Source organism: Phascolarctos cinereus, unplaced genomic scaffold (genome assembly GCF_003287225.1).
Source record: "Phascolarctos cinereus isolate Bilbo 61053 unplaced genomic scaffold, phaCin_HiC Scaffold_5;HRSCAF=322, whole genome shotgun sequence".
Taxonomy (NCBI): Eukaryota; Metazoa; Chordata; class Mammalia; order Diprotodontia; family Phascolarctidae; genus Phascolarctos; species Phascolarctos cinereus.
This window is the reverse complement of record NW_027555958.1, coordinates 12,805,252-12,830,809: the sequence shown is the minus strand read 5'-3', so window position 1 is coordinate 12,830,809 and position 25,558 is coordinate 12,805,252. Positions and strand designations below refer to the sequence as shown.

The following is a 25,558-nucleotide window of genomic DNA, read 5'->3' as shown; positions in this document are numbered from 1 at the left end:
GCAGCCTCTCTGCCACGGGGGTCTTAGCAGGGAGACGAGAACAATGCTGGGAATGAGGCGACTCACTTGTTGCTGTCCTTGTATTCATAGATGTGACATCCTTGAGGCATCCCAGTGTCCTGGTCCAGAGTGAAAGCAAGCTTTAGCTGCACAAAGGAAAGAAGAGAAACACAAGGAGGTGTTAAGTGGCCCATTCCAACCATCCCCGGGCTGAAATGAAGGCAGCAACGGAAGCAACGAAACTCATTCCAGCTGATATCTCTGCTCTGGGCTCTGCTGTGCAGTACAGCAGGCCACAGTTCTGGGCAGAAAGGGGTTACCGGGGACCCGCTGCTGGCACTGACTGACAGCTCTATCGTCCGTAAGCAGTTCCGGGCAGAAAGGAGTGCTTTCGACCTGTCACAAGGGAGTTCCAAGGCAGAGAGGAGGCAGAAGCAGTAGTGCTCGTGGCTGCAGCAGAACAGGGCATGTGGTCACGGTTTCAGGACCCAGAGGAATGCTAGCAGCTGCAGGGGAACAGCTATCCTTCCCGGGTAAAGGCCAGAGCACAGGCCTGGAAGTAGTGACCACACCCCTCCCGGGACCACACCACCTTGGAAGCACCAAAAGCTTGCAGACCCCCAGAACTAGCTCTGAAAACAATAGCACAGAGAAGCCCAGACGAGCAGAGCTCAACTTTAATATGAGGTCCAAGGTCAAGAAACAGGCTAGAAAAAATAGGTAAAAAGCAAAGGGAAAAAAAAAAGAACTTGACTGTAAAAAACTACTACAGTGGCAGGGGAGACCAACACATAAACTCAGAAGAGGCCAACAGTGTGAAAACAGTCACAAAAAGAGCCTCAAAGAAAAACGCTCATTGGACCCAAGCCCAATGAGAATTTCTGGAAGAATTAAAGAAAGAGATGAGAGCGGTAGAGAAAAAGTTGGGAAAAGAAATGAGAGAGATGCAAAAAAACTATGAAAAAAGAACTGACAGCTTGGTAAAAGTGGCACCAAAAATACTGAAGCAAATAACACCTTAAAAGCTGAATTAGCCTAATGGTGAAAGAGGCACAGTCACTGAAGAAAAGAACTCCTTAAAAAGTAAAACTGATCAAAGTTTTAAAAGCTCACTGAAGAAAATAATTCCTTAAAAATTAGAATTGGGGAGATGGAAACTAATATCTCCACGAGACATCAAGAAACAATAAAACCAAGTCAAAAGAATGAAAACAAAACCAGAAGAAAATGTGAGATCTCATTGGAAAAATACAGCCAGAAGAGATAATTTAAGAATTATTAAACTACCTAAAAGCCATGATAAAAAAGAGCCTAGATATCATATTTCAAGAAATCATAAAAGAAAATTAACCCAATATCTTAGATCCAGAGGGTTCAATAGAAATTGAAAGAATCTACCAATCAACTCCTGAGATTCCAAAATGAAAACTCCCAGAAATATAACAGCCAAATTCCAAAGCCTCCATGTCAAGGAGAAAATATTGCAAGCAGCCAGAAAGAAATCATTCAAATATCACGGAGCCACAGTCAGGATCACACAAGATTCTGCAGCTTAGATGTTAAAGAAGTGGAAGTCTTGGAATATGATATTCTGGAAGGCAAAGGAGCTAGGACTGCAACCAAGAATAATTTACCAGCAAAGCTGAGTATAATCCTTCAGGGGAAAAAACTGACATTTAATGAAAGAGAGGACTTTCAAGCATTCTTGCTGAAAAGACCAGAGCTGAATAGAAAATCTGACATTCAAACACAAGGCTTGTGAGAAGTACAAAAAGGTAAACATAATAGAGAAATCATAAGGACTCAATAAGATTAAATTGTTTACATTTCTATATGGGAAAATGATACATGTAAGTCCTAAGAATTTCATTATTATTATGGCAGTTAGAAGGAGTCTACATAGACTGAAGGCATGAGTGTGAGTTGATTCTGTTTGGATGATCTCAAAAAAAAAACAAAAACAAAAACCAAAGGACTGAGAAAGAGAAATGAACTGGGAGAAAGACGAAGGGAGAAGTAAAATGGGAAAAATTTTCTCACATAGAAGCATGCAAGGAAGAGTGTTTATAATGGAAAGGAAAACTATGGGAGGTGGCAGGCAATGCTTGAACCTCACTCTCATTAGAAGTGGCTCAAAGAGGGAAGAAAACACACACACACACACACATACACTCAGTTGGATAAAGAAATCTATCTTACAAACAGGAAAATAGGAGAATAGGAGGGCAAAGAGATAAGAGATATGGGGATCAGGGAGGGGGATGATAAAATGGAGCACAGATTAAAGGATCAGAATCAAAAACGGATTTTTGAGGAAGGACAGAATAAAAAAAGAGAAAAACAGAAAGAAAATGGGATGGAAGAAAATACAGTTACTAAGCATAACTGTGAATGTGAGTGGGACGAGCTCACCCATAAAACAGAAGTTCTTAGCAGAATGGATGAGAAACCGGAATCCAACAATATGCTGTTTACCAGAGACATGCTTGAAAAAGAAACAAACAGTTAAAATAAAGGCTGGAGCAGAATCTATCATGCCTCGGCTGAAGTAAAAAAGATAGGTATAGCAATCATGATCTCAGACAAAGCAAAAGCAAATACAGATCGAATTAAAAGCAATAATGTTTTGCTAAAAGGTACAACAGACAATGAAGGAGTACCAAAAAATTTTATAGCAAATTTTTCTGTAAAGGCCTCATTCCTCAAACGTATACAGAATTAAGTCAAAACTTTCAAAAAAAACAAAAAGAGCCATTCTTCGATCGATAAATGGCCAAAGGATTTGAATAGATAGTTTTCAGATGAAGACATCAAAGCTCTGTATAGTCATATGGAAAAATGCTCTAAATCAGTATTAGTTAGAGAAATGCAAATTAAAACAACTCTGAGGTACCACCTTATACCTATCACAAACGACAAATGCTGGAGGCGATGAAGGAAAATAGGTACACTAATGTTAAACTACTGGTGGAGTTGTGAACTGGTCCAATCATTCTGGAGAGCAATTTGGAACTATGTCCAAAGGGCTATCAAACTGTGCAATACCACTGCTAGGTCTGTATCCTAAAAAGATCAAAGAAAAAGGAAAGTGAAGGGATGCTCATTAATCGGGGAATGGCTGAACAACTGATGGAGGGACTGTGATGGAATACTATTGTGCTATAAAAGATGATGCAGAGTGTGGTTTCAGAAAAAAACATGGCAAGACCTATATGAACTGATGCAAAGTGAAGTGAGAAGAACTGGGAGATCATCGTACACAGTAAGAGCAATGTTGTAATGATGATCAGCTGTGGAAAACTGGGCTGCTCTCATCAGCACGATGACCCAAGACATTTTACTCCTGATGAAAAAATGTCATCCCCCGCTGGAGAGAGAAACGATGAATTCTCTGGGCAGCCTGAAGTATAATTTTCTTGCTTTCTTTATTTTTGTCACCTTTCATTTTCGGTGAATATGGAAATAGGCTTTGCATGATTTCACATGCAGAACTGATATCATTTTGCTTGCTCCTCAATAAGCAGTAGAGGGTTGAGAGGGAGGGAGAGAATTTTGAACTCAAAATACGTTAAAAATAAATTTATTTTAAAAAAAAAGAACAAACAGTTCTACTGGCATCAAGAAGGGCTGAGGCTGACAGTGGTCATCGATTCCCCCCAGAGGCAGAAACAGATAAAAACCTTTTTCCAGCCTCTCTCGCCTCCCCAACAGCTCTTGCAGCTTGATTCAGAGCTACAAGAAACGTAAATGTAAAATGATGATTGATCCCTCTTCCAGGTTCTTCCCAGCACTGACATTCTGAGATGGGGGTCTGCACACCACCCGTTGTGGCTCCCTGCCCTCACCACTCCCTAAGAGAAGCTAGGTGCTGTGTCGTGGCGTGTCCACCTGGGACCCGTGGTGGCCAAGACAGCTCTTTTCCTGGGAACTTGAACACTGAAGCCCCACGGGGGGAATGGCAGACAGTCAAGCATCTGTAGGAGTCCACTGATCAACAGGCATTTATTCCTCCTAGGCACCATTTGCTGATCCTTTCACCAGGTAAGGGGCAGTCCTCAGATCTGACTGGCAGTTGCCTTCTAGACCAAGAGTGAGACTCCAAGACTCAGGGATTGTGTAATGTTCTTTCTGGGAGCTTGGAAGATACTACTGAATCTGCTGGGACCCTCCTTCTCCATGAGCCACTTGGCTCTGTTCCACTTGTTACCAGTGTTCAAAGTAGTTACCAAGGCCCTTCGGGAAGAGATGCTCAGGCTCCATTATGCATGGTGCCTGGGCAGGAGAAAAGAGAAACATTTGAGTAAGAAACACTAAGAGGAAGTCTGGATTCCTGTGGGGTGAAGGATGGGAGCTGGTCAAGGGAACTGGAGGGGTCTCCCCACTCAGTTATGCAGGCCAAAGTTGGAACTGAATCAGTTAAGCTCTGCCTAACTTTTCCAAATGACAACATACCAAGGACCCCTGCTGAGCCAATAACTTTGTTTACAAATTCTTCAAGATTCTGGATCACCAGGGAATTATTAGTGAAAATTAACTTTTTTTTTTAAACTAGAATGTTGTTAGCATAGCTAATGTGCTATATCATTAGAAGTTGGATAAGTTGTCTCTTCCTTAGGGGGAAATGAACATTTAGTAATGGATGTCCTCTTACTGACCCAAGTGAAAATACGACAGCAGAAACAAACCCTTCTTCCCTGCTGAGGAGCCAAGACCTTCACGCCAAAGTCAAGCCTTTACTAGTCTACATCCTGCCCTTTCCGACGCCCCACTGCACCCTTCTCCTCACTACCTTCCCACTGCAAGCTGAAACCACATCTCTGCTCATCCACCCGCCCCTCCTCAGCTGGCTCAGGGGGTCTCCACACCCTCCCTCTGCTTCAGCATTACTGGCTCTTGGCCCTGCCCAGCCCCTGGCTTCTCCCCAAGGCAGCCCTTCTGGACTCCTCTGGCACCCTCTGATCGCTCTCACTTCGGCCATGGAGTCTGGCTGGTGGGAAGGGAAGACAGTACAAGTTCTCAACCCTAGACTCAATCTCAATTCCTATATGCTTTTACAAGAAAAGAAAACCCATCTCTTGCAAGGCTGAAGAAGAGTAAGATTGTATCTTCTGGCCCTCCCAGTTTCTGGCCAGAAGGACAAAAGAGACAAAATCACAGAAATTAATTAGTCTAGTTCCTGCCCTTAGCATGAATGGTGTCTAAGAGGGTCTGCTCGAGCATGCCCAGTGATAACAGACTTACAAGGCAGCCCCATCTACATCTGGACCGCTCATGTTGTTACAAGTTCTCCTGCATGTATGCCTCTCTGCAGCTCAGCTTCTGAAGAAAACCACCATGTTCTCTGCAGCCCTTTTCTTTACCCAGGAAAATACCTCCAGGCCCTTCCACTTACCCTGCCTGGTTCTGAGTCCCTCCATCACCCATATGACTTTCCTCTAGACTAGGTAGCTCCAGGATGCCAACATCCTTCCTTAAACATAGTGCCTAGAAATGGGCAGGCTCCTTCAGATGTGCTCTGAGCACGAGGGAGGAAAGAAGATTCTCACCTTAGTCACTGTGGACTGAGAACCTCTGATGCAGTCTGGGATGGTTATTTGCCTTTTTGACCATCCCACTCACTAACCAAATTCCACCCCCCATTCTGCCCTTCCCCAAGGTCTCTGTCACAACTCGTGCCGAGCAATTTGTCTTCTCTGCTCCCCTTCCTCATCACCACTTGAATCTGGGATGGGACAGCATTGTTGGGATAATGCCCGGGGAGGCACATCCCCTAACTCGGGGCCCACAGGAGTCTAGTCTTGTGCAGCCAGCCCCTACAGCCGCCTTTCCAGATGCCAAAAGAAATCCTTGTCATCAGGGTCGCCTGAGCCTTGCCTCGCCCAGGAAAGTGGACGGCAAGTCCTTTTCAGTGACAGGGACAGAAAAGGAGGAGCCAATTCTATCCTCTCTCTGGCACAGTCTCCTCAGTCACTGTCAGGGCCAGGTCTTTCTAGAGGGAGGATTTTCGTACTGGCAGCTCACCAACAGCCAGCAGACAGGCCTCAGACAAGACCCAGAGCCCACTGCCCAAGGCAGGGAGTGTCCCCTCCTCCTGTGATAGCTGCAGTTAGCCCTCCCAAGTGACACTCAGCTTTCCAATCCCACATCTTTCAGCTGCTGTTTACTGAACAGTTTTTTTCACTGAGTCATACAGCTTTATAGCAGGAATCAAAGTCCAGAGCGCATCTCACTCAACTCTCATTTTCCTCTTGTTTTACAGATGAGAAAACTCAAGCCCAAAGCAGAGAAATGACTTATTTAGGGTCACACAGCTAATGAGTGGAAAATCCAGGACTCCCAATGACCCTTGCGGTGTCCAAAATATCCATTTCAGGTAAAGCTCCTCCTCCACGTGAGCCTGCTGTTCAGGCTGCACACAGCCATGACCAAGGCAGCCCCTCAGCCCTGGGACAGAATTTACCAGGAACACTGGTTCAGCACCCTCATGTGAAACCAATCTTTAGTGCTGAGAGCAAACACCAGCCCTCTCAGCGAGGCCGAGGGATGCCAGTCTGCGCACGTGCCTCTCTCTTCCCTTTCTTTCTTCTCCCCGCCCCTTGCCCATCTCCTCTCTCTTACCTCCCCTAAAGGTGAAGAGATAGGAAAATCTACTTCCCTCCTGTCTTGGCAGAGGTGGGGGACTATGAGTGTGTAATATTGCATGTACTGCCAAACACGGTTGAAATTATTTGTTTTATTGAACTGATTTTTTTCTCTCTTTCTTTTTTATGTTACAAGGGAATTCTTACGGCAGGCGGCTGGGGCAGGGGTAGCAGGAAGGTTTGGAAAGGAAGGTGATGTAAAAACAAAAGACATCACTGATTTAAAAAAAAAAAGATGGGAAGAAAGATACCCAAAGACTACATGATGTAAGTGGAAAGAGCAACCCCGCCCCCCTCCCCACATTCAAATCCAAAGTGAATGTAGCAAAATTTTAAGATCAAGTAATTACGATAAAAGCATTCATACGCTGAAAGCGCCTACCCCACTGCTATCACAGTGACCCTTCTGGTACCAGCCGGAGGACAGAGGGAGAGGCAGGAAACTGGGTAGACCAATCTGTCACGGGGGTGGGAAACCTGGCTAGGATCTGGGCCAGGGGCCTGGGCCATAGTTTTTGTTTTATCATTTTGAAAGTTTCTTTTTCTAGTGAAAGCAAGTCTGATTTCAAACTTACACATTTTTCAAGACTTCAAAGTGCTGGGGGGGGGGGGAAGGGGGGGCAGGGCACAGAAGGAGGAAGACTGTTAGATGTCACCACCATGACCCTTTAGTGACCCGCCAGCAGCATGAACACCTAGCTAGCTGCACAGGACACTGACCCTACCACCTGAGCAGTCTGTTACCTTGCGGGAGGCAAAGACAGCCATCAGCAGCCGGCCCTAGATTGCCTCTCTAGATTCATAAATTAGTTATCTGATACAAGAAACAAGCTGGATCCCAAGAAAAGGCATCAGAAACATTGCTCCAAGGCCCCTTCCAGGGCTAAATGTCAGCAGTTGTCTTTGTGGGAAGGCTGGGTCTCAGGAAGGTCTATGCCTGCTTCTAGGGCAAGAGTTCCAGAAGAGACCCGGCTTCATCCAAAAGCCATGGGGGAGGGGGAGGGGGAGGGAGAGGTATAGTCCTTCACTGAGGGCCGCAAAGGAGGTCCTCCTCCTGCCGGGTCTACAGAGACCTACTGAGTCCTACCTGAAGCTCACAGCCAAACACTCTGGCTACACTACTCCTGGTATGATTTGATATAACTATTAAGATGAAAAACTCTTGCTGAAAGAACACCACTAGGCTCTTCTGGGGTCTCTCTGGGTTCTCCCCAGCATGCCACCACCCACTGAACTCGCCTGACAACACATTCTATGGCGCCCTGTATGGAATCTCTCTTTAAGGCCATCGAAGTCTCCAGCTGTCGACCCTGGAGGGAGCTTTGTGAGAAAGAACTTGCTCATTCAGCAGGCTTTTCTGCCCCACCCCGAGCTCTGGTTCTGACCTGGATTAAAAATAAAAGTGCAGCCCCGATGCTCCACCCCACAAACCACAAAACCAAGGCCTGCTCCAGTAACGTAATCACCAAGACTTCTGGCACCTCTGGCTTTCAAGAAAAATACATCCATCTGCCGGCCCACGGGCCCCTCCAGGGGAATCTTGTTCCGAATGGAGCTCCTGATTCCTCAGGGCTGGAAAGTCTACAGGGATGCTGGCTGTTCCCAGGGGAGGATGACTCCCTGCAGTGTGGGCTCTAAACCCCAGCGCTGGTTTTTTACTTAAAGCAACTTCTCCCAACTCCAGAGGCGCCTTCTAATTCTCCTTAAGGTGAGAGGACTGCAGAACAACGAACGTTCAAGGAAGAGCTCTGCCTGCTCAGGAGAAACACTCCTCCCACTAGTGAGGACGAACCAAAGCCAGGGACCTGGCTCTATGGGAAAAGCTGCTCGTGGAGCCGTGGGGATGGGGTGGGGGGAGATCCTAGGAGCCCAGATCTAGGGCTGGAAGGGACCTCCCCGGCCTTCTGGGACACCTTCTAAGCGGTGTGCCTGGCACCGAACACAGCCCTAGTCTGAGAGTCCAATCTGTTTGACCTAGTCAAAAAATGAACCATAAGGAGAGGTCACATGGTATAGTGGAAAGAACACTAACTTTGGAGGCAGGGGACCTGAGTTCAAATCCTGCCTCCAACACTTTATTACCTGAGTGGCCTCTGTGGCCCTCAGGCTTCTCATCTGCAGAGTAAGGGGACTAATAGGGCTCCAAGGACTCTATTACAAGGTAGAATGTGATAAGTATCCAAAAGGGGGCAAAGGACTCCGGGAGTTCAGATGGGGATGGGGACGATCACCTTGGGTTTAGCACAAGAGTTCTAAACGTGGGCTTTGAGGACCTCCAAGGGGTTCAGCAAGTCTATGAATATCTTTATTCTAACTTTTGGTTTTCCTCAGTGACCCTACTTCTTTTCTTGAGGCATGATTCTGAGGAAGGTCTGTAGGCATGAGCAGGCAGCCAAAGAGGTCTAAAGTGCAGATGAGGGCCAGGGGCCTTCAGCCACAGGGCAGAGCAGCTGACAGATGTCTGATGTGCCTCTGGGATAACAGCGGTGAAGGGAACCTCTCTGGTAGATGCTGACCAGGATCCCGGAGCAGAAGCGGCAGAAACCTTGGGAGAGGGGAGTGCTCCTGACAGAGGAGATGAAACCCGAATGGGGTCTGACATGCCACCCAGGAATGGGGAGGGTAGAAAGCAGAGGAGTCAGAAGTAGAAGCCCAGCAGGCCTGCAAGCTCACAAGAAAGACTGAGATAAATTAGGGGAGCAAGGAATAGTTTACCTGTCACATCTATGGAGAAGGGGAGAATTTAGGACCTCACAAGAGATAGAGAGTATTATGAGATATAAAATAAAATATATATAAAATACAAAAACTGTGATTATATCAAATTTAAAAAGTTTTGCACAAACAGAACCAATGCAATGAAGATTAGAAGGGAAGCAGAAAACTAAAGTACAATCTTTACAGCCAGTGTCTTTGATAAAGGCCTCATTTCTAAAATATGTAGAGAACTGAGTCAAATTTATAAGAATACAAGTCATTCCCCAACTGTTAAATGGTCAAAGGATATGAACAGGCAGTTTTCAGGTGAAGAAATTAAACCTAGCTATAGTCACATGAAAAAATGCTCTAAATCACTACTGATTAGAGAAATGCAAATTAAAACAACTCTGGGGTACTACCTCAGACTGGCTGATATGGCAGTAAAGGAAAATAATAAATGTTAGAAGGGATGTGGGAAAACTGGGACACCCGTACACTGTTGGTGAAGTTGTGAACTGATTCAACCATTCTGGAGAGCAATTTGGAACTATGCCCAAAGGGCTATAAAAATGTGCATACCCTTTAATCCAGCAATACCACTACTAGGTTTATATACCAAAAAGATCATAAAAAAGGAGAAAAGGACCTACATGTGCAAAAATATTTATAGCAGCTCTTTTTGTGGTGGCAAAGAACTAGAAATTGAAGGGATGCTCATCAGCTGGGGAATGGCTAAACAAACTGTGGTATACGAATGTAATGGAATACTACTGTACAATGAGAAATGACGAGCAGACGAATTTCAGAAAAACCTGGAAAGACATATATGAACTGATGCTGAGTGAAGTAAACAGAATTAGGAGAACGTTGTACATAGTAACAGCAACACTGTATGATGACCAATTTTGATAGACTTAGCCCTTCTCAGCAACACAGTGATCCAAGCCAATTACAAAAGACTCATGCTGTCCACATCCAGAGAAAAAAGTGATGGACTCTGAATGCAGATAGAAGCATACTATTTTCACTTTCTTAATTTTTTTCATGGGTTTTTTTTCTTTTAGTCTGTTTCTTCTTTCACAACATGACTAATATGATAATATGTTTCCCATGATTGCACACATACAACCTATATCAAATTGCTTACCATTTTAGAAAGAGGGAAGGGGAGGAAGGGATGGAGAAAAATGTGGAACTCAAAATTTTGTAAAAACGAATGTTAGGCATGACTATTACGGAAATATTTGCATGACTACACATGTATGACCTATATCGAATTGTGTGCTTTCTCAATGCGGGGGGTGAGTAGGGAGGGAGGAAGGGAGAGAACGTGCAACTCAAAATTTTAAGAATGAATGTTAAAAATTAGTTTTGCAAGCAACTGGAGAAAAATAAAATACTAAATTTAAAAAAACAACAAATGTTAGGGACAGCTAGGTGGCACAGCAGATAGAGAACCAGCCCTGGAGTCAGGAGAACCTGAGTTCAAATCCAGCCTCAGGTACCTACTAGCTGTGTGAACCTGAGCTAGTCACTTAACCTTGGATTGCCTCCCTCCCCCCCAAATAAAAAAAAAATTTTAAGTATGTTAAACATTGTCTTCACATATAATTGGGAAAAATAAAATACTATTTAAAAAAAAAGAAAAGAAACCCTAAGAATCAAAAATGGAACTGTTCTACATCTTTAGAAGGGCTAATCAATTCAATGAGAGCTATTAAGGACAATCTTACATTTTAAAAGATGGAATTACAATCAATAAAGGAAACAAAAAAAAAAGATTGTGATACAAATACGAAAAACCTTCTCACAGGGAACACACTGGGGTGTGTCTAAAGGCACACAGAGAAATATCATGGGAAGTTCAATGACCAATTCAGATTTTAAAAAGAAAAGACAGGCCCACTCACTGAACCCCAGGCAAGTTCTGAACATAAAAGGGTGGTGGGTCAGCAGGACTGAGCAGTGGAATGGGCAGAGGCTGGCAGGTGCCTCTGAGAATGTATTCTTAAAGGGAGGGCGGCGTGTCAGCTCTTAGAAGTGAAAGCCACGAGCACTCCCAGTCCCAGGCAGCTGCACAAAGACGGAGCACGTATTTCAGCACAGCTGGGGAGATCAGAACCTGCCCACACTGGCCAACAGGTGAGTCTCTCCATGGAACGCCGGGGGTCTGCGCTCCGCCCTGCGCTCTTCACCACTTTTATTAACGACTTGGATGATGCACGGGCAGCGTGCTGATCGGGTCTGCACGTGAAATCAGCTGGAAGGGGAGGGAACACGGAGACGCGAGTCGGGATCCAAAGAAACCCCACAGCCCGCAGGGACGACTTCAGCCTAAGAAGGCAGAACTCGAGGGCTGGCGCTTCCTCCTTCCTCATCTCACCCCCCTCTGATGTCATCCCTCACTACTTTCTCCTCCTCCACAGTCTCTGGGGAAAAGCTGGTCTTTCCTGCCCAGGGCAATCCCTTCACGTGAATTTTTGAGCCCATCCCCTCCAGTCTCCTCCATCAATCACTCCACGCCCCTCCCCCTCCAATCTTCAATCTCTTCCTATCTACTGGCTCCTTCCCCTTACGCTTACAAACACATCCATGTCTCCTTCATCTTTAAGAAAATTCCAACTTGAACCTACTGGCCTCATTACTTAATCACCTATGTCTCTTCTCCCCTTCTCAGCTAAACTGCTTGAAAAAAGCCTTCTGGGGAATGTGATGGTGCACGTCTGTAGCCCCTGCGACTGGGAAGGCAGAGTGCCTGAGCCCTGAGCTGCCGTGGGCTATGTACAGCAGGTGTCTGAACTAAGTCTGGTACCATCACTACGGTGAGCCCTTGGGAATGGGGGGTATTGGGAGGTGGTGGGGAGGAGCCAGGAGGCTGCTTAAGGAGGGGTGAATGGACCCAGAGCAGGTCAAAGCTTCTATGCCAATCATTAATGGGATCGGGCCCTGCACTTCTAGCCTGGGCAAGATGGAAAGACCCGGTCTGAAAAAAGAAAGAAAGAAAAAGAAAAAGAACTTTCTAGATCTGGTCCTTCCACCTCCTTTCCTCTCCCTCTATTTTAAAACCCTCCACAATCTGGCTCCTAACCTCACCTTTCAGCTCAACCTGCTTTCTCCACAGGAAGTCTCCCCACATTAGCTGTCTGCTCCCAAGAGCACACAGCTCTTTGAGAACAGGAATCATGCTGCTTGCTAGAATTTTTATCCTCAGAACTTGGCCCAGTGTCCAACATGCACAGAAAGTGCTTAGTAACTGCTTTTTCATTTGTTCATTCCAATCTCCAGGACTTTTCTCTGTCCGCATGCTTCTTGACCTCTGATCAAGCCTTTGATATTGGTGATCCCCTCTGCTTCCTGGACATCTCCTCTTCCCCAGGGTTTACTGGCCTTGCCCTCTCTTGATTCTCCTCCCTGCCAGACCACTCCTTCTCAGTCTTCTTTGCTGGGTCTTTGTCCAGGCCATGCCTGATAATCGTGGGTGTCCCCCAAACCCCTCACGCCTTTCCCTTTATGCTCCCTCACTGGGTGATCTCAGCAGCTCTCCCAAGTTCAATGATCATGTCTATGCTGATGATTCCCACATCTCTAACTCCAGCCCAAGTCTCTCTCCTGAGCTCCCATCTGGTGTCACCAGCTCCCTAGTAGACATTTCAAAATGGCTATCCTAAGAGACATCTCAAATTCATCATGTATGACACTGAACTCATCTTTCCCCCCAGAGGCATCCCTGCTGAGGGCGCTGCGACCTTCCCAATGACCCTGGCTCACAACCCGGGCGTCCTCCTTGCATCATCTTCTCTCAGTCATCCCACATGGGCCAAGTCTTGTCATTACTATCTTCACAGCATCTGTTGTTATCCACCTGCCACCCCCTTCCCTCTACTCCCATGCTCAGGCCCTCCCTAGCAATCTCTTAGACCACTGCAATAGCCTTCTGATTAGTCTCCACTCCAATTTACCCTCCACTACCCTCTGCAATAAAAATGAGTATGTGAAGCATATGTGTGACCATGTCAGGTCTTTCCTTCTTCCCACCCCACAGAAAGCCCTTTGGGAAGGACAGTTACTCTAACCCTTAACCTCCTTAAAGAAGATGAAGAGGCTGCCTGAGCCCAGCCAACAATTTCATCTCTCTGCATGAGGAATTCTGGCTGGACTGGGTATGGATTGAGCACATTCTTCTCTGGGAATGCTGTAAGACCAAGGCTTGAATTCTTTTCCTGGATAAATCAGCATCTAAGAAAAGCTAGGTCATGCTGAAGAGCTGAGCCATCAAAATTAAGGCTGGAATGTGCTACCTTCTTCGATTAAGCAGACACAGAATCCATCCCAAAGAGGCCAAGGAATCGCCAGACCATCTTGATAAATGTGCTCAATTTAAAGCTCTGCTTTCTCCCCATTCAAGCTGGCCTAACTGTTATCAGCCTCGCTAAGTGAAGTTCCCAGCGCCATCTCTGGGCTACTGATGTGCTCTCTGGCCAGGCGGCTTGCTGGGAGGCCCCTGCCTCTTCCTGTGGCTGGGAGCCCGGCAGCACCCACAAGCATGCCCCCCGCCGACAGTCAGGAAACTCAGCACCCTGCTGTCCCTGCCAGGATTCAATCTGGACATTTAAACCAAGTCCCAAGAAGCTCTCAGAGAGGGTAGCCAGGGCATGGGATCCACTCTAGCTCTCAACACAGTGACTTCCTGGCCTCAAATTTGCATTCCAGAAACTGCAAAACAATCACTCACTGCTTAAACAAGTCAGTCTTGAGGTTTTAAGTACACTCTGGGGAGAGTTAGCACTGAGCCAAAATGACCAAGACTGGAAAAGGGGAGTGTGTAAAGGGAATGAACAGATTCTCCATTTACTTCTAAGACTGCCCTTACATTAATTACATTAATTAACGTACATGGTTGTGGATGAATCTTGAAAGAATAACAAGTGAGCCTAAAGATAATTTAAGTAGCTGCCTACATCACTATAGACAGAGCTGTAGATAGACGTAGATACCGATACAGACAGACACCCAGAAACAGACACAGACATTGATAGAGATGTAGATAGACAGACACAGATAGAGATATAGACAGATAGATACATAGAAACAGACACAGACATCAACAGAGACAGAGCTGTAGATACACAGATAGACACAGACATAGATAGATACATAGAAACAGACACAGACATCGACAGAGACAGAGATGTAGATACACAGATAGACATAGATACAGATAGACAGACAGACAGACAGATCATAGATAGATAGATATGTACAAACAGACACAAACATCGACAGTATGTTTGACAGATGCTGCTACATCTCTACTTTTTCAGTTAAGTGTATTGCAGACAGGTTATTCCCTGAAATCAGCAGCTTTGCCAGCAAGTCCAACCTAATGTCTCAGGGGCACTGGGGTGGGCTGGGGCTCAAGATGCTGCTGTGGACATAGGTACACCCAGTGCTGATGAACAACCAACTTTTCAAAGCTCTGGAGAATTCTGCCACATGAATCCGACTCCCTCCTGTGTAGCACCTGCAGATGTCCTATGTGGTGGCGGCAGCAGCAGAGCATGGGAGTTGGCTGTTCATAAGGAGAGGCGGCTTCTCCAGCCTTTGCTCTGCTCCTTCATTCTGAGGTCCTCTCTGAGGCACCCTGGATTCTATTCCGAGGTGGCTCTACCTCCATAGTTACTCAAGATTATAGCTCAAGTTCCAAGGGAAAGCAAGTTTTGCAGACATTCCTCCCAACCTGGAAGCCTCTAAACAGGCCCACAGCTTGCAGAGTTGCACACTCACTGCTCAAAGCAGAGGAGCAGTGGATAGAGCGCCGGCCCTGAAGTCAGGAGGACCTGGGTTCAAATCCAGCCTCAGACCAAACACTTCATACTTATAGTTATGTGACCTTGGGCACGTCACTTAACCCCAATTACCTTTAAAAAAAAAAGCAGAGGGGCTACCCTTTTGCATCTTAGATGCCTTTGGCTGATTGGTGGAACCTATGGACTCCTCAGAACGTTTTTAAATGCATAAAATAAGATACACAGGATTAGAAAGTAAACCAATTACACTGAAATAGTTAACAAAACAAAATATTTTGTAGGTCTCAGATTAAAAATCCTTGGCTTACGGGGCAGCTACGTTGTGCAGTAGATAAAGCTCTGGCCTTGGAGTCGGGAGCACCTGAGTTCAAATCTGGCCTCAGACTATGTGACCTTAGGTAAGTCATCTAGCCCCACTGCCTCACCAAAAAAAAAAAAATCTTTGGTTTAGAAGAAGAAATGCCTTAGGAGGTTCTATGGTAATAAAGCTCTGGGTTCTAGACTAGAGATATGGTCAGCCTTTTAGCAGGAAATCCCTTCTGACTGGGGAAAAGAAAAGTGCTTTGAATGTTGCTGGGTGATCTCCAGGGAGAAGGCAGCCCAACCTGGCCTATGCCTCTCACCTCACTGTGGCTGGTCAAGTTAACATGTTCTGCTGGACTGTAAGTTCCTAGAGGGCAGGGGGCATGTCTTATCCAGTGCTCTTGCCAAGAATAGAGAAGGGAAGAAAGAGAAGGAAGAGAGGGAGGGAAGGAGGGAGGGAGGGAGAAAGGAAGGAAGGAAGAAAAGAAGGAAGGAAAGAAGGAAGGAGAAAAAGAAGGAAGGATATAAGAAAGGAGAAAAGGAAGGAAGGAAAGGTAGAGGGAAGGAAGAGAAGGAAGAAGAAAGAAGGAAGAAGGAAAAGAAGGAAGGAAAGGCAGAAGGGAGGGAGGGAGAGGGAAGAAAAGAAAGAAGAAAAGAAGGAAGAAGGAAAGATATAAGGAAGGAAGGAAAAAGGAAAAGAATGATGGAAGGAAACAGAAGGAAGGAAGAAAGGAAGGAAAGAGGAAAAGAAGAAAGGAAGGAAGAAAGGAGGAAAAGAAGGAAGGAAAGATATAAGGGAGGAAGGAAGAAAAGAAGGAAGGAAGGAAGGAGGAAGAAAGGAAGGAAGAAAAGCTGCAATTTCAGCCCCTCTGCACAAGATATTCTAACCAGACCAGACATGCACTTAGGGTGTTTTTCTCTGTGAATGCTCTATTCACAGAAGCTGAATTATTTTCCTAGATAAATCACCACTTAACAAAGACTGGATCACCCTGAAGATGAAGACACAAATGCTACCTTCTGGCATTTTAGGGATGGGGCCAAGGAAGAGGTGATGCTCAGGACAAAGATTTAGCAGAGAAAAGAAAAACTGTTTACAGATCTGATTCTCATACACAGGACTTAAACATATTACATGCTTAGTAGAAATGTCATTTGCAAGCCAATTTTTGGCTCCAGACAATACATAAATCCTTTAAATATTTTAAAAACAAACTAAACCTTACTGTATTTCCCATGCCGTTGTCTCTTCTCTGAGTTAAGGGGTAAAGGACAAATCTAGCATGAGGAAGCAGAGGTGAGATGGAAAGACAGGCAAGGGAACCCGTTTCTAAGGGTAGAAAGGGGGGCCTCAGGCTGGTTAGTTAATAACTGCTCATTAGAACCCTAGTTGCTCAGAAGTTGTTGAGTATTCTAGACCGGCTGAAAACCTGCCCATAACATTAATTTGGTAATTCATGATGGGCAGCTATGATAACCTTCTACTGCTTTCGAATGTGAGCCCTTGCCTGGGGCCTGGGCTTTAATCTCATCATGATCTAGAATTCTTCTTAATCCGGAAGACCCAAGGACCAAGTAACTTCCCCTCCCAAGGTCTCTGTTTCCTCCATTCAAATGAAGTGACAGAGAGAAGATCTCACATGTGCACAGGCCTATGTCCTGAAACCCTGCAGCAGGAAGTGGGAGGTGGCCACCAGAGATGTCTGATTCTGGAGGCTAGCTAGCCATGCTGGGGCATTGTCATCTGAGGACCCAGGTTCAGAAAGCAGGGCCCAATGCTGTTCTAAGGACATTGAGATCTGTGACTTCATCTGATTTTCCTTCACAAAGTGACTATTGGCCCTACCTGTTCTTTTCCAGATAACCCAGAGCTCAGTCTAGCAGATATGGGTTTCCAGCGGCCCAGGAGATCTCTTCACTCTCCTCCTAAGACTGTGCTTGATGACCCTAGGAAGACTTGAAAAGAGCCTTCAATCGGCTGTGTCCATCTAGAAATGCTTAGGAAAGGCAACAGCCGCTGACTTTAATGGCTTTTCTAGGTGCCTCAGCATCCATGTTGCCAGAGAGCAGGCCCAGAACACCCCAAAACGTCTCCTGGGATTACACAGGGAGCAGACCAGTGAAACCCCGGAGTGTAACCCAAGAGAAGCCTAGGTCAGCAGCATGATTAAATTAGAAGCCGCCTGGATAGCTCACAATGCTGCCCAACATCACTCAAGCACTGGACAAAGTGTGGCACATCAATTGGCAGCCCTGGCCAAGAGGTCACCTTTAATATGATTAGCTGTGGAAATGGGAAGAGCAGATCGTCCCCCAAATACAGCGGGCAAAGGCTCCATTATGTGGCCTAGAGCTGTCATGGCTTCCAGCCTCTGACGGAATGGGAACCCAGTGAGAATGGCTGGCCCGCCGGGAAGGAACATGATCAAGGTCCATTGAAAATCAGACACAAACACGCATTCAGGCTTCCGCGTGATTTACTGCGACGCCATTGTTCAGGGCTGTGCCTCTGGCCAGCAGGGGTGGTCTCCAGGGCGCTTCTCAGGATGGCTGGGTCACACCACAAGTGCTCCTTCTCCTCCTGCCTCATTCACTAGCTGTGGTTTTTCCCTTTGAAGTCACAGAAAGCGGCCTCATCTATCACTGACAGGAACTCTTTCAAAAAGGCTGGGAGTGAATTCGCTCCTTTACAAACTGGGAAGGCTCGGCCTCGAGGAGGGAGGGGACTGGAAGAAGACTAATGACAGCCCAGCGCTGCCAAAGGATGCTTTCGTCCAGCTCTGTGCCAGTATTGGACGGCCTTGTTCTGCCCGCCCAGCTCAGTGCGGGGTAAAGCGCAGTCTTTGGGGGTGTGTCAATTGCCATTCCCAGATACCGCAGTGCACCCTCACCACGGCCACTCCGGTGTTGCCCTACGCCTCCTACCCCCTCCCCGTGCCCCCCGCCCTGGGGGTGAAGGCTGTCTCTGGGACTACCCTGGACTCAGCTCCCTCAGCCTACACTGGGGGCATTTCCCCATGCCAGGCTTTCATCTTAACTGCTTCCAGCAAACCCAATTACAGTGACAGCCACAACCAGTAGGCTGCCCCATTGACCATCACTTTGGAAAATGTCTCCTGATAATGAGATTAAAGCAAGATTGGGCGAGTCACTAGCTTGTCAGTTACACCCTGTGCTAGGCCCCATTTTTTTCCTGGCTTTCTCTGGAATTTTTAAGGTTTTTCCCTCATCACTTGCACCCCCCCTCCATCCTTGTTCTCCTTTCAGAGGGAGAGAGTCAAAGGTTATACACTTATTTAAAATCCCATTTCTCATAAGTAAACTCCTGAAATGTGAAACCTGTTTTTTAAAAGGATCTACTCTTCTCAGGACAGTCTTGATTTCTCATGTAACTCAGATGTGCCTGATAATATTAATGGGGTCACTATTTGGTTTTTACATTGCCTAGATCCCCCCATCCCCTTCTTCCCAGAGTCACCCCTTGTGAGAATTCTTTTTTTTAAGAAAAGGAAGAAGAAAAAAATTCAGTAAAACCAATCAACACATCATAACAAATTATGTCATACACAACACGCCATTCCTGCGCATCTCACCTCTGATGCTTGTTGGCTGTGTGACCTTGGCTGGTCACTGCCTGAGAGTGTCAGGGCTCAGGTCCCTTCTGATTCTGACCCCAGCTATGCTCACAAAAGACCTCGAGCAAATCCCTCAATCTGGGTGTAAACTCCCTTAGTCTAGAAACGCCAGCCCTGCCTACCTCACAGGGTTACTTTGAGGATCAAATGAAAACACACTGCAAATTACAAAACAACGAGACTTGCTGCACTTTCTACCACAATGAAGCCTCATCGTCAGAGAAGCCTCATCACACACAAAAGCCCCAGTCTGCTGGTGATGTGCTGCGGCGCCGAGGCTCTGGCAGGTCCTTCCTACCCAGCTGAAAAGACTCCGAGCGCAGGCTTGGGAGGGGCCCAGCTACACCGGAAGGCTACTCATCGAGCTGACTGCAGGGGAATTTTCAGGTCTCAGTAACTAGCTAAGACGAGCTACTTCCGGAGTCTAGCCTTCCGAAGGACACCAGAGGCAGAAAGATCTCACCCAAGGGATGTGGAGATTAACAACACAGACAGGGCCAAGGGGAAAGGAGGGGATGGGAAGGGGGAGGAAAGTCAGCAAGTGGCTAGGAAGCGCTACTCAGCGCCAGGCTCTGTGCTAAAGCCCTGTGGATTCAAAGAAAGGGAGAAACAGCGCCTGTCCTCAAGGAGCTCACGGTCAAAAGAGGAAGACGACATGCAGACCACCGTGAACATGTCAGACATAAGCAGGGTAAGCTGGAGGTGGGTCTCAGAGGGCAGGCAGCAGCCCTGGGGTGTAGGGAGAGAAGTCTGGTGCTCAAGGAACAGCAAAAGAAGCAACTCAAGCACCTGGTAGCTTGATGAACTGGGAGCAATTCAGCCTCTGCTAGGCCCCAGGAAAAGGTCCTGCAGACAAGGAGCCTCAGGGAGGACCCTGGGAGGCTCCTCCTCTATTTCCTTCCCCCCAGGCAGTCAGAATCCATGCCACAGTGGAAAGAGCAGCAGTTGAGAATCTCTGCCAAGATCTCTTACAGAATGTTCTGAGGGGGAAGTGTCAGTTTCCATTTTTAAAGACAAGCCTTTTTCCTGGGGTGGCCTCGGCCCCGACCTGCTCAGAAGAGAATGGGCTGGCCCACCATACTTGTTCCAAGCTTGCTCTGGACTTGCTCTCCAAGACTTGCCCCAGGCCTCCTCCCAGAAGGCTGTGGCCTTGGCAGGAAGGGACACGGAGGATCTTTCTTCTTCTCGTACGGGTTCAAAGGCCAGCACAGGGCCAGACACACACAGCAGAGCTCACAGGTTTAAAGCTGCAAGGAAACTCTGAGGGGATCCAGTACAACCTTGTCATTTTACAGAGGGGGAAACTGAGGCCCACAGAGAGGAAGAGAGATATGTCCAAAGACCCACAAGCAGTAAGAGGCAGAGCTAAGACTTGAAGCCAGATCCTCCAGACTCCAAATACAGCACTCTACACTTCTGTAACCTTTTTTTTTTTTGGCTGCGGGTGAGGGAAGAGGCAGTTGGGGTTAAGTGACTTGCCCAGGGTCACAGCTCATAAGTGTCTACAGCTGGATTTGTGCCCAGGCCCTCCTGACTCCGGGGCCAGTGCTCTGTGCACTGCATCTTATAAATTTCTACAGTACTGATCTGGGGCCTTCATTCTAAGACATGATTAGGGTGTTCTTTCTAATTCCTTCAGATTCTCCAAAGAGTCTCTAAACATTATTCCTTTGGGTTAAAAATGATATCCATAACGTCACAAAAGCTTTAGGGGCAAGTAATGTTCAAACCCAAGCAAACAGTGCCCAGGCACTGCCACCTTCCCAAGGCTGAGCACCACACGTTTCAAGTCTGCAGACTCCCATCCAGTTAAATCCAGTCAACTCGAGGGCAGGGACAGCGTCACTTTGGTCTTGGTCACCCCAACACCTGGCACAAAGCAGGGCCTTAATAAATGCATGCTGTCAGATGTTAACCTAGATATCTATTAGTAGGAAGTCATTGGCAAAGGGCGAATGTCCCAGCTCTGTCCTTTCTCGACAAGGGCTGCCTATCACCGGGCAGGAGGCGAGGGTCACCGTGAGGGCAGCACAGGGTCCCTGGGCCATCCAGCCTTCTCCTTAGGTGTTGTCTACTGTCCATCTGCAGCCAGGCTTAAGTACTAAAAAGCTACACGGTTGTGCTGCTGGTATCAGGATGACAGCTCTTCTTTCAGAGACGCCACATGGCTGGGATTAATCATGGTACAAGAGAATCTCCGAAGAATCAAGAGTGGATGAGGCAAAGGCAAGGGAAAGATGGAGCCTGGGCCTAGGCTGACAGCAGCGCATTAGTGATGAGGATTTGTGTTCTAAGAAGACGCCAACTATCACTAAGAGCACCCAGGACCATAACAGAACACGAGCCAATCTTGGAGCAAGAGTGAGGGAGGGGAGAAGGCCAACCGATGGTCCAAGGGCCAAACCAGAGGACCCAACTTAAGGTGAGCTCCCCCTACTGAGTGAACGTGGTATGGTGCCACATCACTGCCTCTCACTGGGACAGGACTCAGCCCACCTCAAAGAGCCTCAGTAGCGTCACGTGGGAATAAAGAGCCAAGTGTTCTAGCCCTGGCTCTGCCACTAATTCTGCCGCTAAAGTCTTAGTTTCTCCACCTGTCTAATGAGAGGCCCGGGTTGAATGTCATTTCTCATTTCCCCAAAGGAGGAGAAAATTAACTCCCATCCCTACATTCTGGTCCGTATTCCTTTCCCTAATTCCTGACGCATAGTGCGTGGCTCAGAGTGAACAGTGAGGCTCAGCAGGCAAGCAGTGAATTTAATTCCAGACTCTGCCCTGGGTGGTTCAATCCACTCAGCCCTCGGCCATGCTGTCCTCATTAGTAAGTCAGCAGAAAACCCCCCGCTGCCCACCCTAGAGGCAGCCCCAGAACAGAGGCCCTGCTTCACCAAACATCTGATTCCCAACCTCCTGTTCTGAGAACAGGATGCAAATAAACATCACCATGACTTTGGTAAAGAGACATCCACTGGATGCTCCATGGTCCTCATCAACAACCCATGACTTCCTAAGCCCCGTGTGTGTTGTCTCCCCTACTAGAGTGCAAGCGTGTTGGAGCTGACTAGAGAGAATCAGAGAACTAAGGCAGCACCTTGTGTTGGAAAGGAGGTCAGGAGCCAAACAAGCCTAGGTTCGAATCTCTCTTCCTATAATTACTAACTATATGACCCAGGACAAATCACTCCACTTCTCTAAGCTACAACCTCCTGCGCAGTGTGGGGGTGATGACAGCACTGACCTGGAGGGGTTATTGTGGGGACCAAATGAGAATATTGGGAAGCGCTACATACGTCTTGGAGGGCTACAGAAATGTCAGCTATTATTACTGATCACTATTACAAGGAGTGAGCCTCTTAAATGCTTTGAGCAGTAAGTCTGGCATCTGTAACATGGAAAGAGTAATCCCAGCATTATCCTCTACAGGTTGTTGTGAGCAAATTATTTCATGAACCTTCAGGTGCTAGAATAATGTGAATCATTATCACTGTCATTGGAAAACGGGAAAACCTTTCCTAACTAAAAAGTGTTTCTGAGGGATGATGGCTTCTCAGGCCCTCTCCAAGCCTGGAACAATCTGACCGTGTCCCCAGCATTTCACAGCTAACAGAAGGCTTCCAGGAATGCCTATCGCCACTCTTCCCAGGCAGGCGAGGAGGAATCCAGACTACAGAGAGTGACTCTCTTCCCTCTAGTTGAGTTCAACAGGATTTCCTTGCAATTATCCATTCCAGGCCAAGCTGACTGGAGCCCGAAGGATCTCGCCCACAGGAGATAACAGGAGCTGAACACATGTCCAACGACATCAAAGACGCTCTTCTGGCAGTGGCGCCATTTCCCTGGCTTCCTGACGCGAGTTCCAGTTCAGGAGTCTCTTGAGTGCTTAGACTGTGCTGACGGGGGGCTGAAAGCACTAGCTAAGAGTGCAAGGGAGGACTTCTGAGCCTCTAGTGGACTGATCCCAACTGGAACATACTGTCTAGCCTTATCTTTAATGAGACAAGGCTACTCCCAACTCGCTCACTCATCCTCTCCCTCTGCCTGCCCCCTCTTTGCCCCGAACACCATTCATTTCTAATTTTAGAACATTCAGAAGTATTCATTACATCAAGTTAGTACAATCTGAAAATCGTTCATTCGTGTCCAACTCTTTGTGACCCTGTTTGGGGTTTTCTTGGCAAAGACACTGGAGTGGTTGCCATTTTCTTCTCCAGCTCATTTGACAGATGAAGAAACTGAGGCAAACAGGGTTAAGTCACTTGCCCAGGGTCACACAGTTTGTAAGTGTCTAAGGTCAGATTTGAACTCATGAAGATGAGTCTACCTAGCTCCAGGCCCAGACTTCTATCCACTGTGCCACTCAGCTGCCCCACAGTTCAAAAAGTCTTACGTAAAAAGCCCTTTGGGAAGCATGTCCGAAGTATGGGTCTGGTGAAAAATGCATAAATGAAAATGAAACAGACAGAAAAAGACTACAATCCCACACTTCTCCTGGATAACGCTAGAGACCTGGGCAAGTGACACATAAGTAGTCAAAGAGACTGAGCGGTGCCTCTGGTCTTGACAGTTACGCCATTAAACAGATTCTAACCCAGTTGGTAATTAGCTAATTTGTCTTTGACAGCAAAGCTGACTGCTGGACATACTCATTATTCACAATTCGTGTCCACAAGAAGTTCAGCTTATTAGGATTTGGGCTGTTAATGCTCAGAAAACGACAAAACAAACCCTAGTTGGGGATTTCTTTCACGCACAGGATGGGCCCCACAGCCTCATTTTGTGGCTCGTGCGTAGAAAGACCTCAGCCAAGCCCCCTGCACTCTGTGAGGCTCAGCTTTTCATTCATAAAATGAAGGAATGGGACTAGATGATGAGTAAGGCTCGAGTTCCAGGTCCCAGAGTCTGGACCGGGGATGCGAAGAAGGGGAAGGCTCTCTTTAGCTCCAGCGGCCCTGGACATGTGGTACAGCTGGCCCAGTCTTGGTTCAGGAATCTGAGCAATGAAGGTCAAACCTTGTTCTGACCTGTGTGATCTGACGCTCCTCGTTCCTCCTCTTCAGCTTCCTTCCTGTGAAATGAGGAGCCTGGATCTCTTCTCAAACATCAGGGCAGTCTTCCTTGATAATTTCTTGAAAGATAATGTCTAGGCTCTTTTTTTGATCATAGCTTTCAGATAGTCCAATAATTTTTAAATCATCCTCCTGGATCTATTTTCCAGGTCAGTTGTTTTTCTAATGAAATATTTCACATTGGTTTCTATTTTTTCATTCTTTTGGTCTTGTTTTATCATTTCTTGGTTTCTCCTAAAGTCATTAGCTTCCACTTGCTCCATTCTAATTTCTAAGGATTTTGTTGTTGGTGGTGGTGAGGCAACTGGGGTTAAGTGACTTGCCCAGAGTCACACAGCTAATGAGTGTTATGTGTCTGAGGATGGATTTGAACTCAGGTCCTCCTGACTCCAGGGCCTGTGCTCTATCCAGTGCACCACCTAGCTGCCCCTAGGAATTATCTTCTTTAGTGTGCTGCTGGACCTCCTTTTCCATTTGGCCACTTGTGCTTTTCAAGGCCTTCTTCTCCTCATTGGCTTTTTGGACCTCTTTTACCATTTGACCTAGTCTGTTTTTTTAAGGTGCTATTTTCTTTATTATTTTGTGTGTCTCCTTCACTAAGCTGCTGACTCTTTTTTCATGATTTTCTTGCATTACTCTCATTTCTCTTCCAATTTTTCCTCGACCTCTCTTAGTTGGTTTTCGAAATCCTTTTTGAGCTCTTCTGTGGCCTGAGACCAATTCCTATTTTTCTTGGAGGCTTTGGATATTGGAACTTTGACTTTGTTGTCATCTTCTGAGTGTATGTTTTCATCTCTCTTGTCACCACAGTAACTTTCAATAGTCAGAGTTTGTTTCTGTTGTTTGCTCATTTTCCCAGACTATTAGTTACCTTTTAACTGTTTCTTAAAGTAGGACTCTGCCTCCAGGGTGGAGGACGCACTGTCCCAAGCTGTTTTCAGACACTTCTAGGGCCTTGTAAGTTTTCAGTTCTTGCAAGGTGGCACGATCGAAGGAGAGCTGTGTACTCCTCTGCCGGCCTGTGCTCTGCTCTGTGAGTGACCACACACGCTCTTTTCGGCCCTGGAGCTGTGAGGAGGGCTCCCCCTCCACTGGCCACAAGCTCTCCTGTGCTAGTGCTCCTCCTCACCCTTGGACTGCCACCCAGGCTGTGAATAGGCGCAAAGCAACAGAGTCCTATCTCAGCGCTGGCAAAAGACCCCTGTAATCTCCTTTTGACCAGCTGTTTGCCCCCGTTACTGTCTGTGGGCTGAGAGCTCCAGAAGCAACTGCGGTCACTGCTGATTCAGTGGCTCCCAATGTCGGCTCCGGTTTGCCGAGGCTGGGGCTGTGCTAACAACGGCCTGTGCTCCGCTCTCACCCAGGTGCAACAGACCTTCCCTGCTGACTTTCTCATTTGTCTTTGG

General features: G+C 46.8%; 1 protein-coding gene and 2 long non-coding RNA genes across 7 annotated transcripts in view; 2 read left to right on the top strand and 1 right to left on the bottom strand.

Moving 5' to 3' along the window:
- The window catches only part of DIS3L2 (DIS3 like 3'-5' exoribonuclease 2), a 358,658-nt gene that overhangs the window by 56,462 nt on the left and 276,638 nt on the right, over positions 1 to 25,558 (bottom strand). For all 5 annotated transcript variants that reach the window (XM_020972180.2, XM_078154658.1, XM_020972186.2 and 2 more), the window contains one exon: positions 67 to 146. In XM_020972180.2, coding sequence (XP_020827839.1) covers positions 67 to 146 — 80 coding nt within the window. The remainder of the gene's footprint in view (positions 1 to 66; positions 147 to 25,558) is intronic.
- On the top strand, positions 11,336 to 13,342 carry LOC110198083 (uncharacterized). Its single transcript, XR_002321647.2, has 3 exons — positions 11,336 to 11,483; positions 12,019 to 12,163; positions 13,061 to 13,342. It is a non-coding gene; the product is annotated as an uncharacterized LOC110198083 (long non-coding RNA).
- On the top strand, positions 17,194 to 23,677 carry LOC144457466 (uncharacterized). The gene is made up of 2 exons (XR_013486781.1): positions 17,194 to 21,508; positions 22,818 to 23,677. It is a non-coding gene; the product is annotated as an uncharacterized LOC144457466 (long non-coding RNA).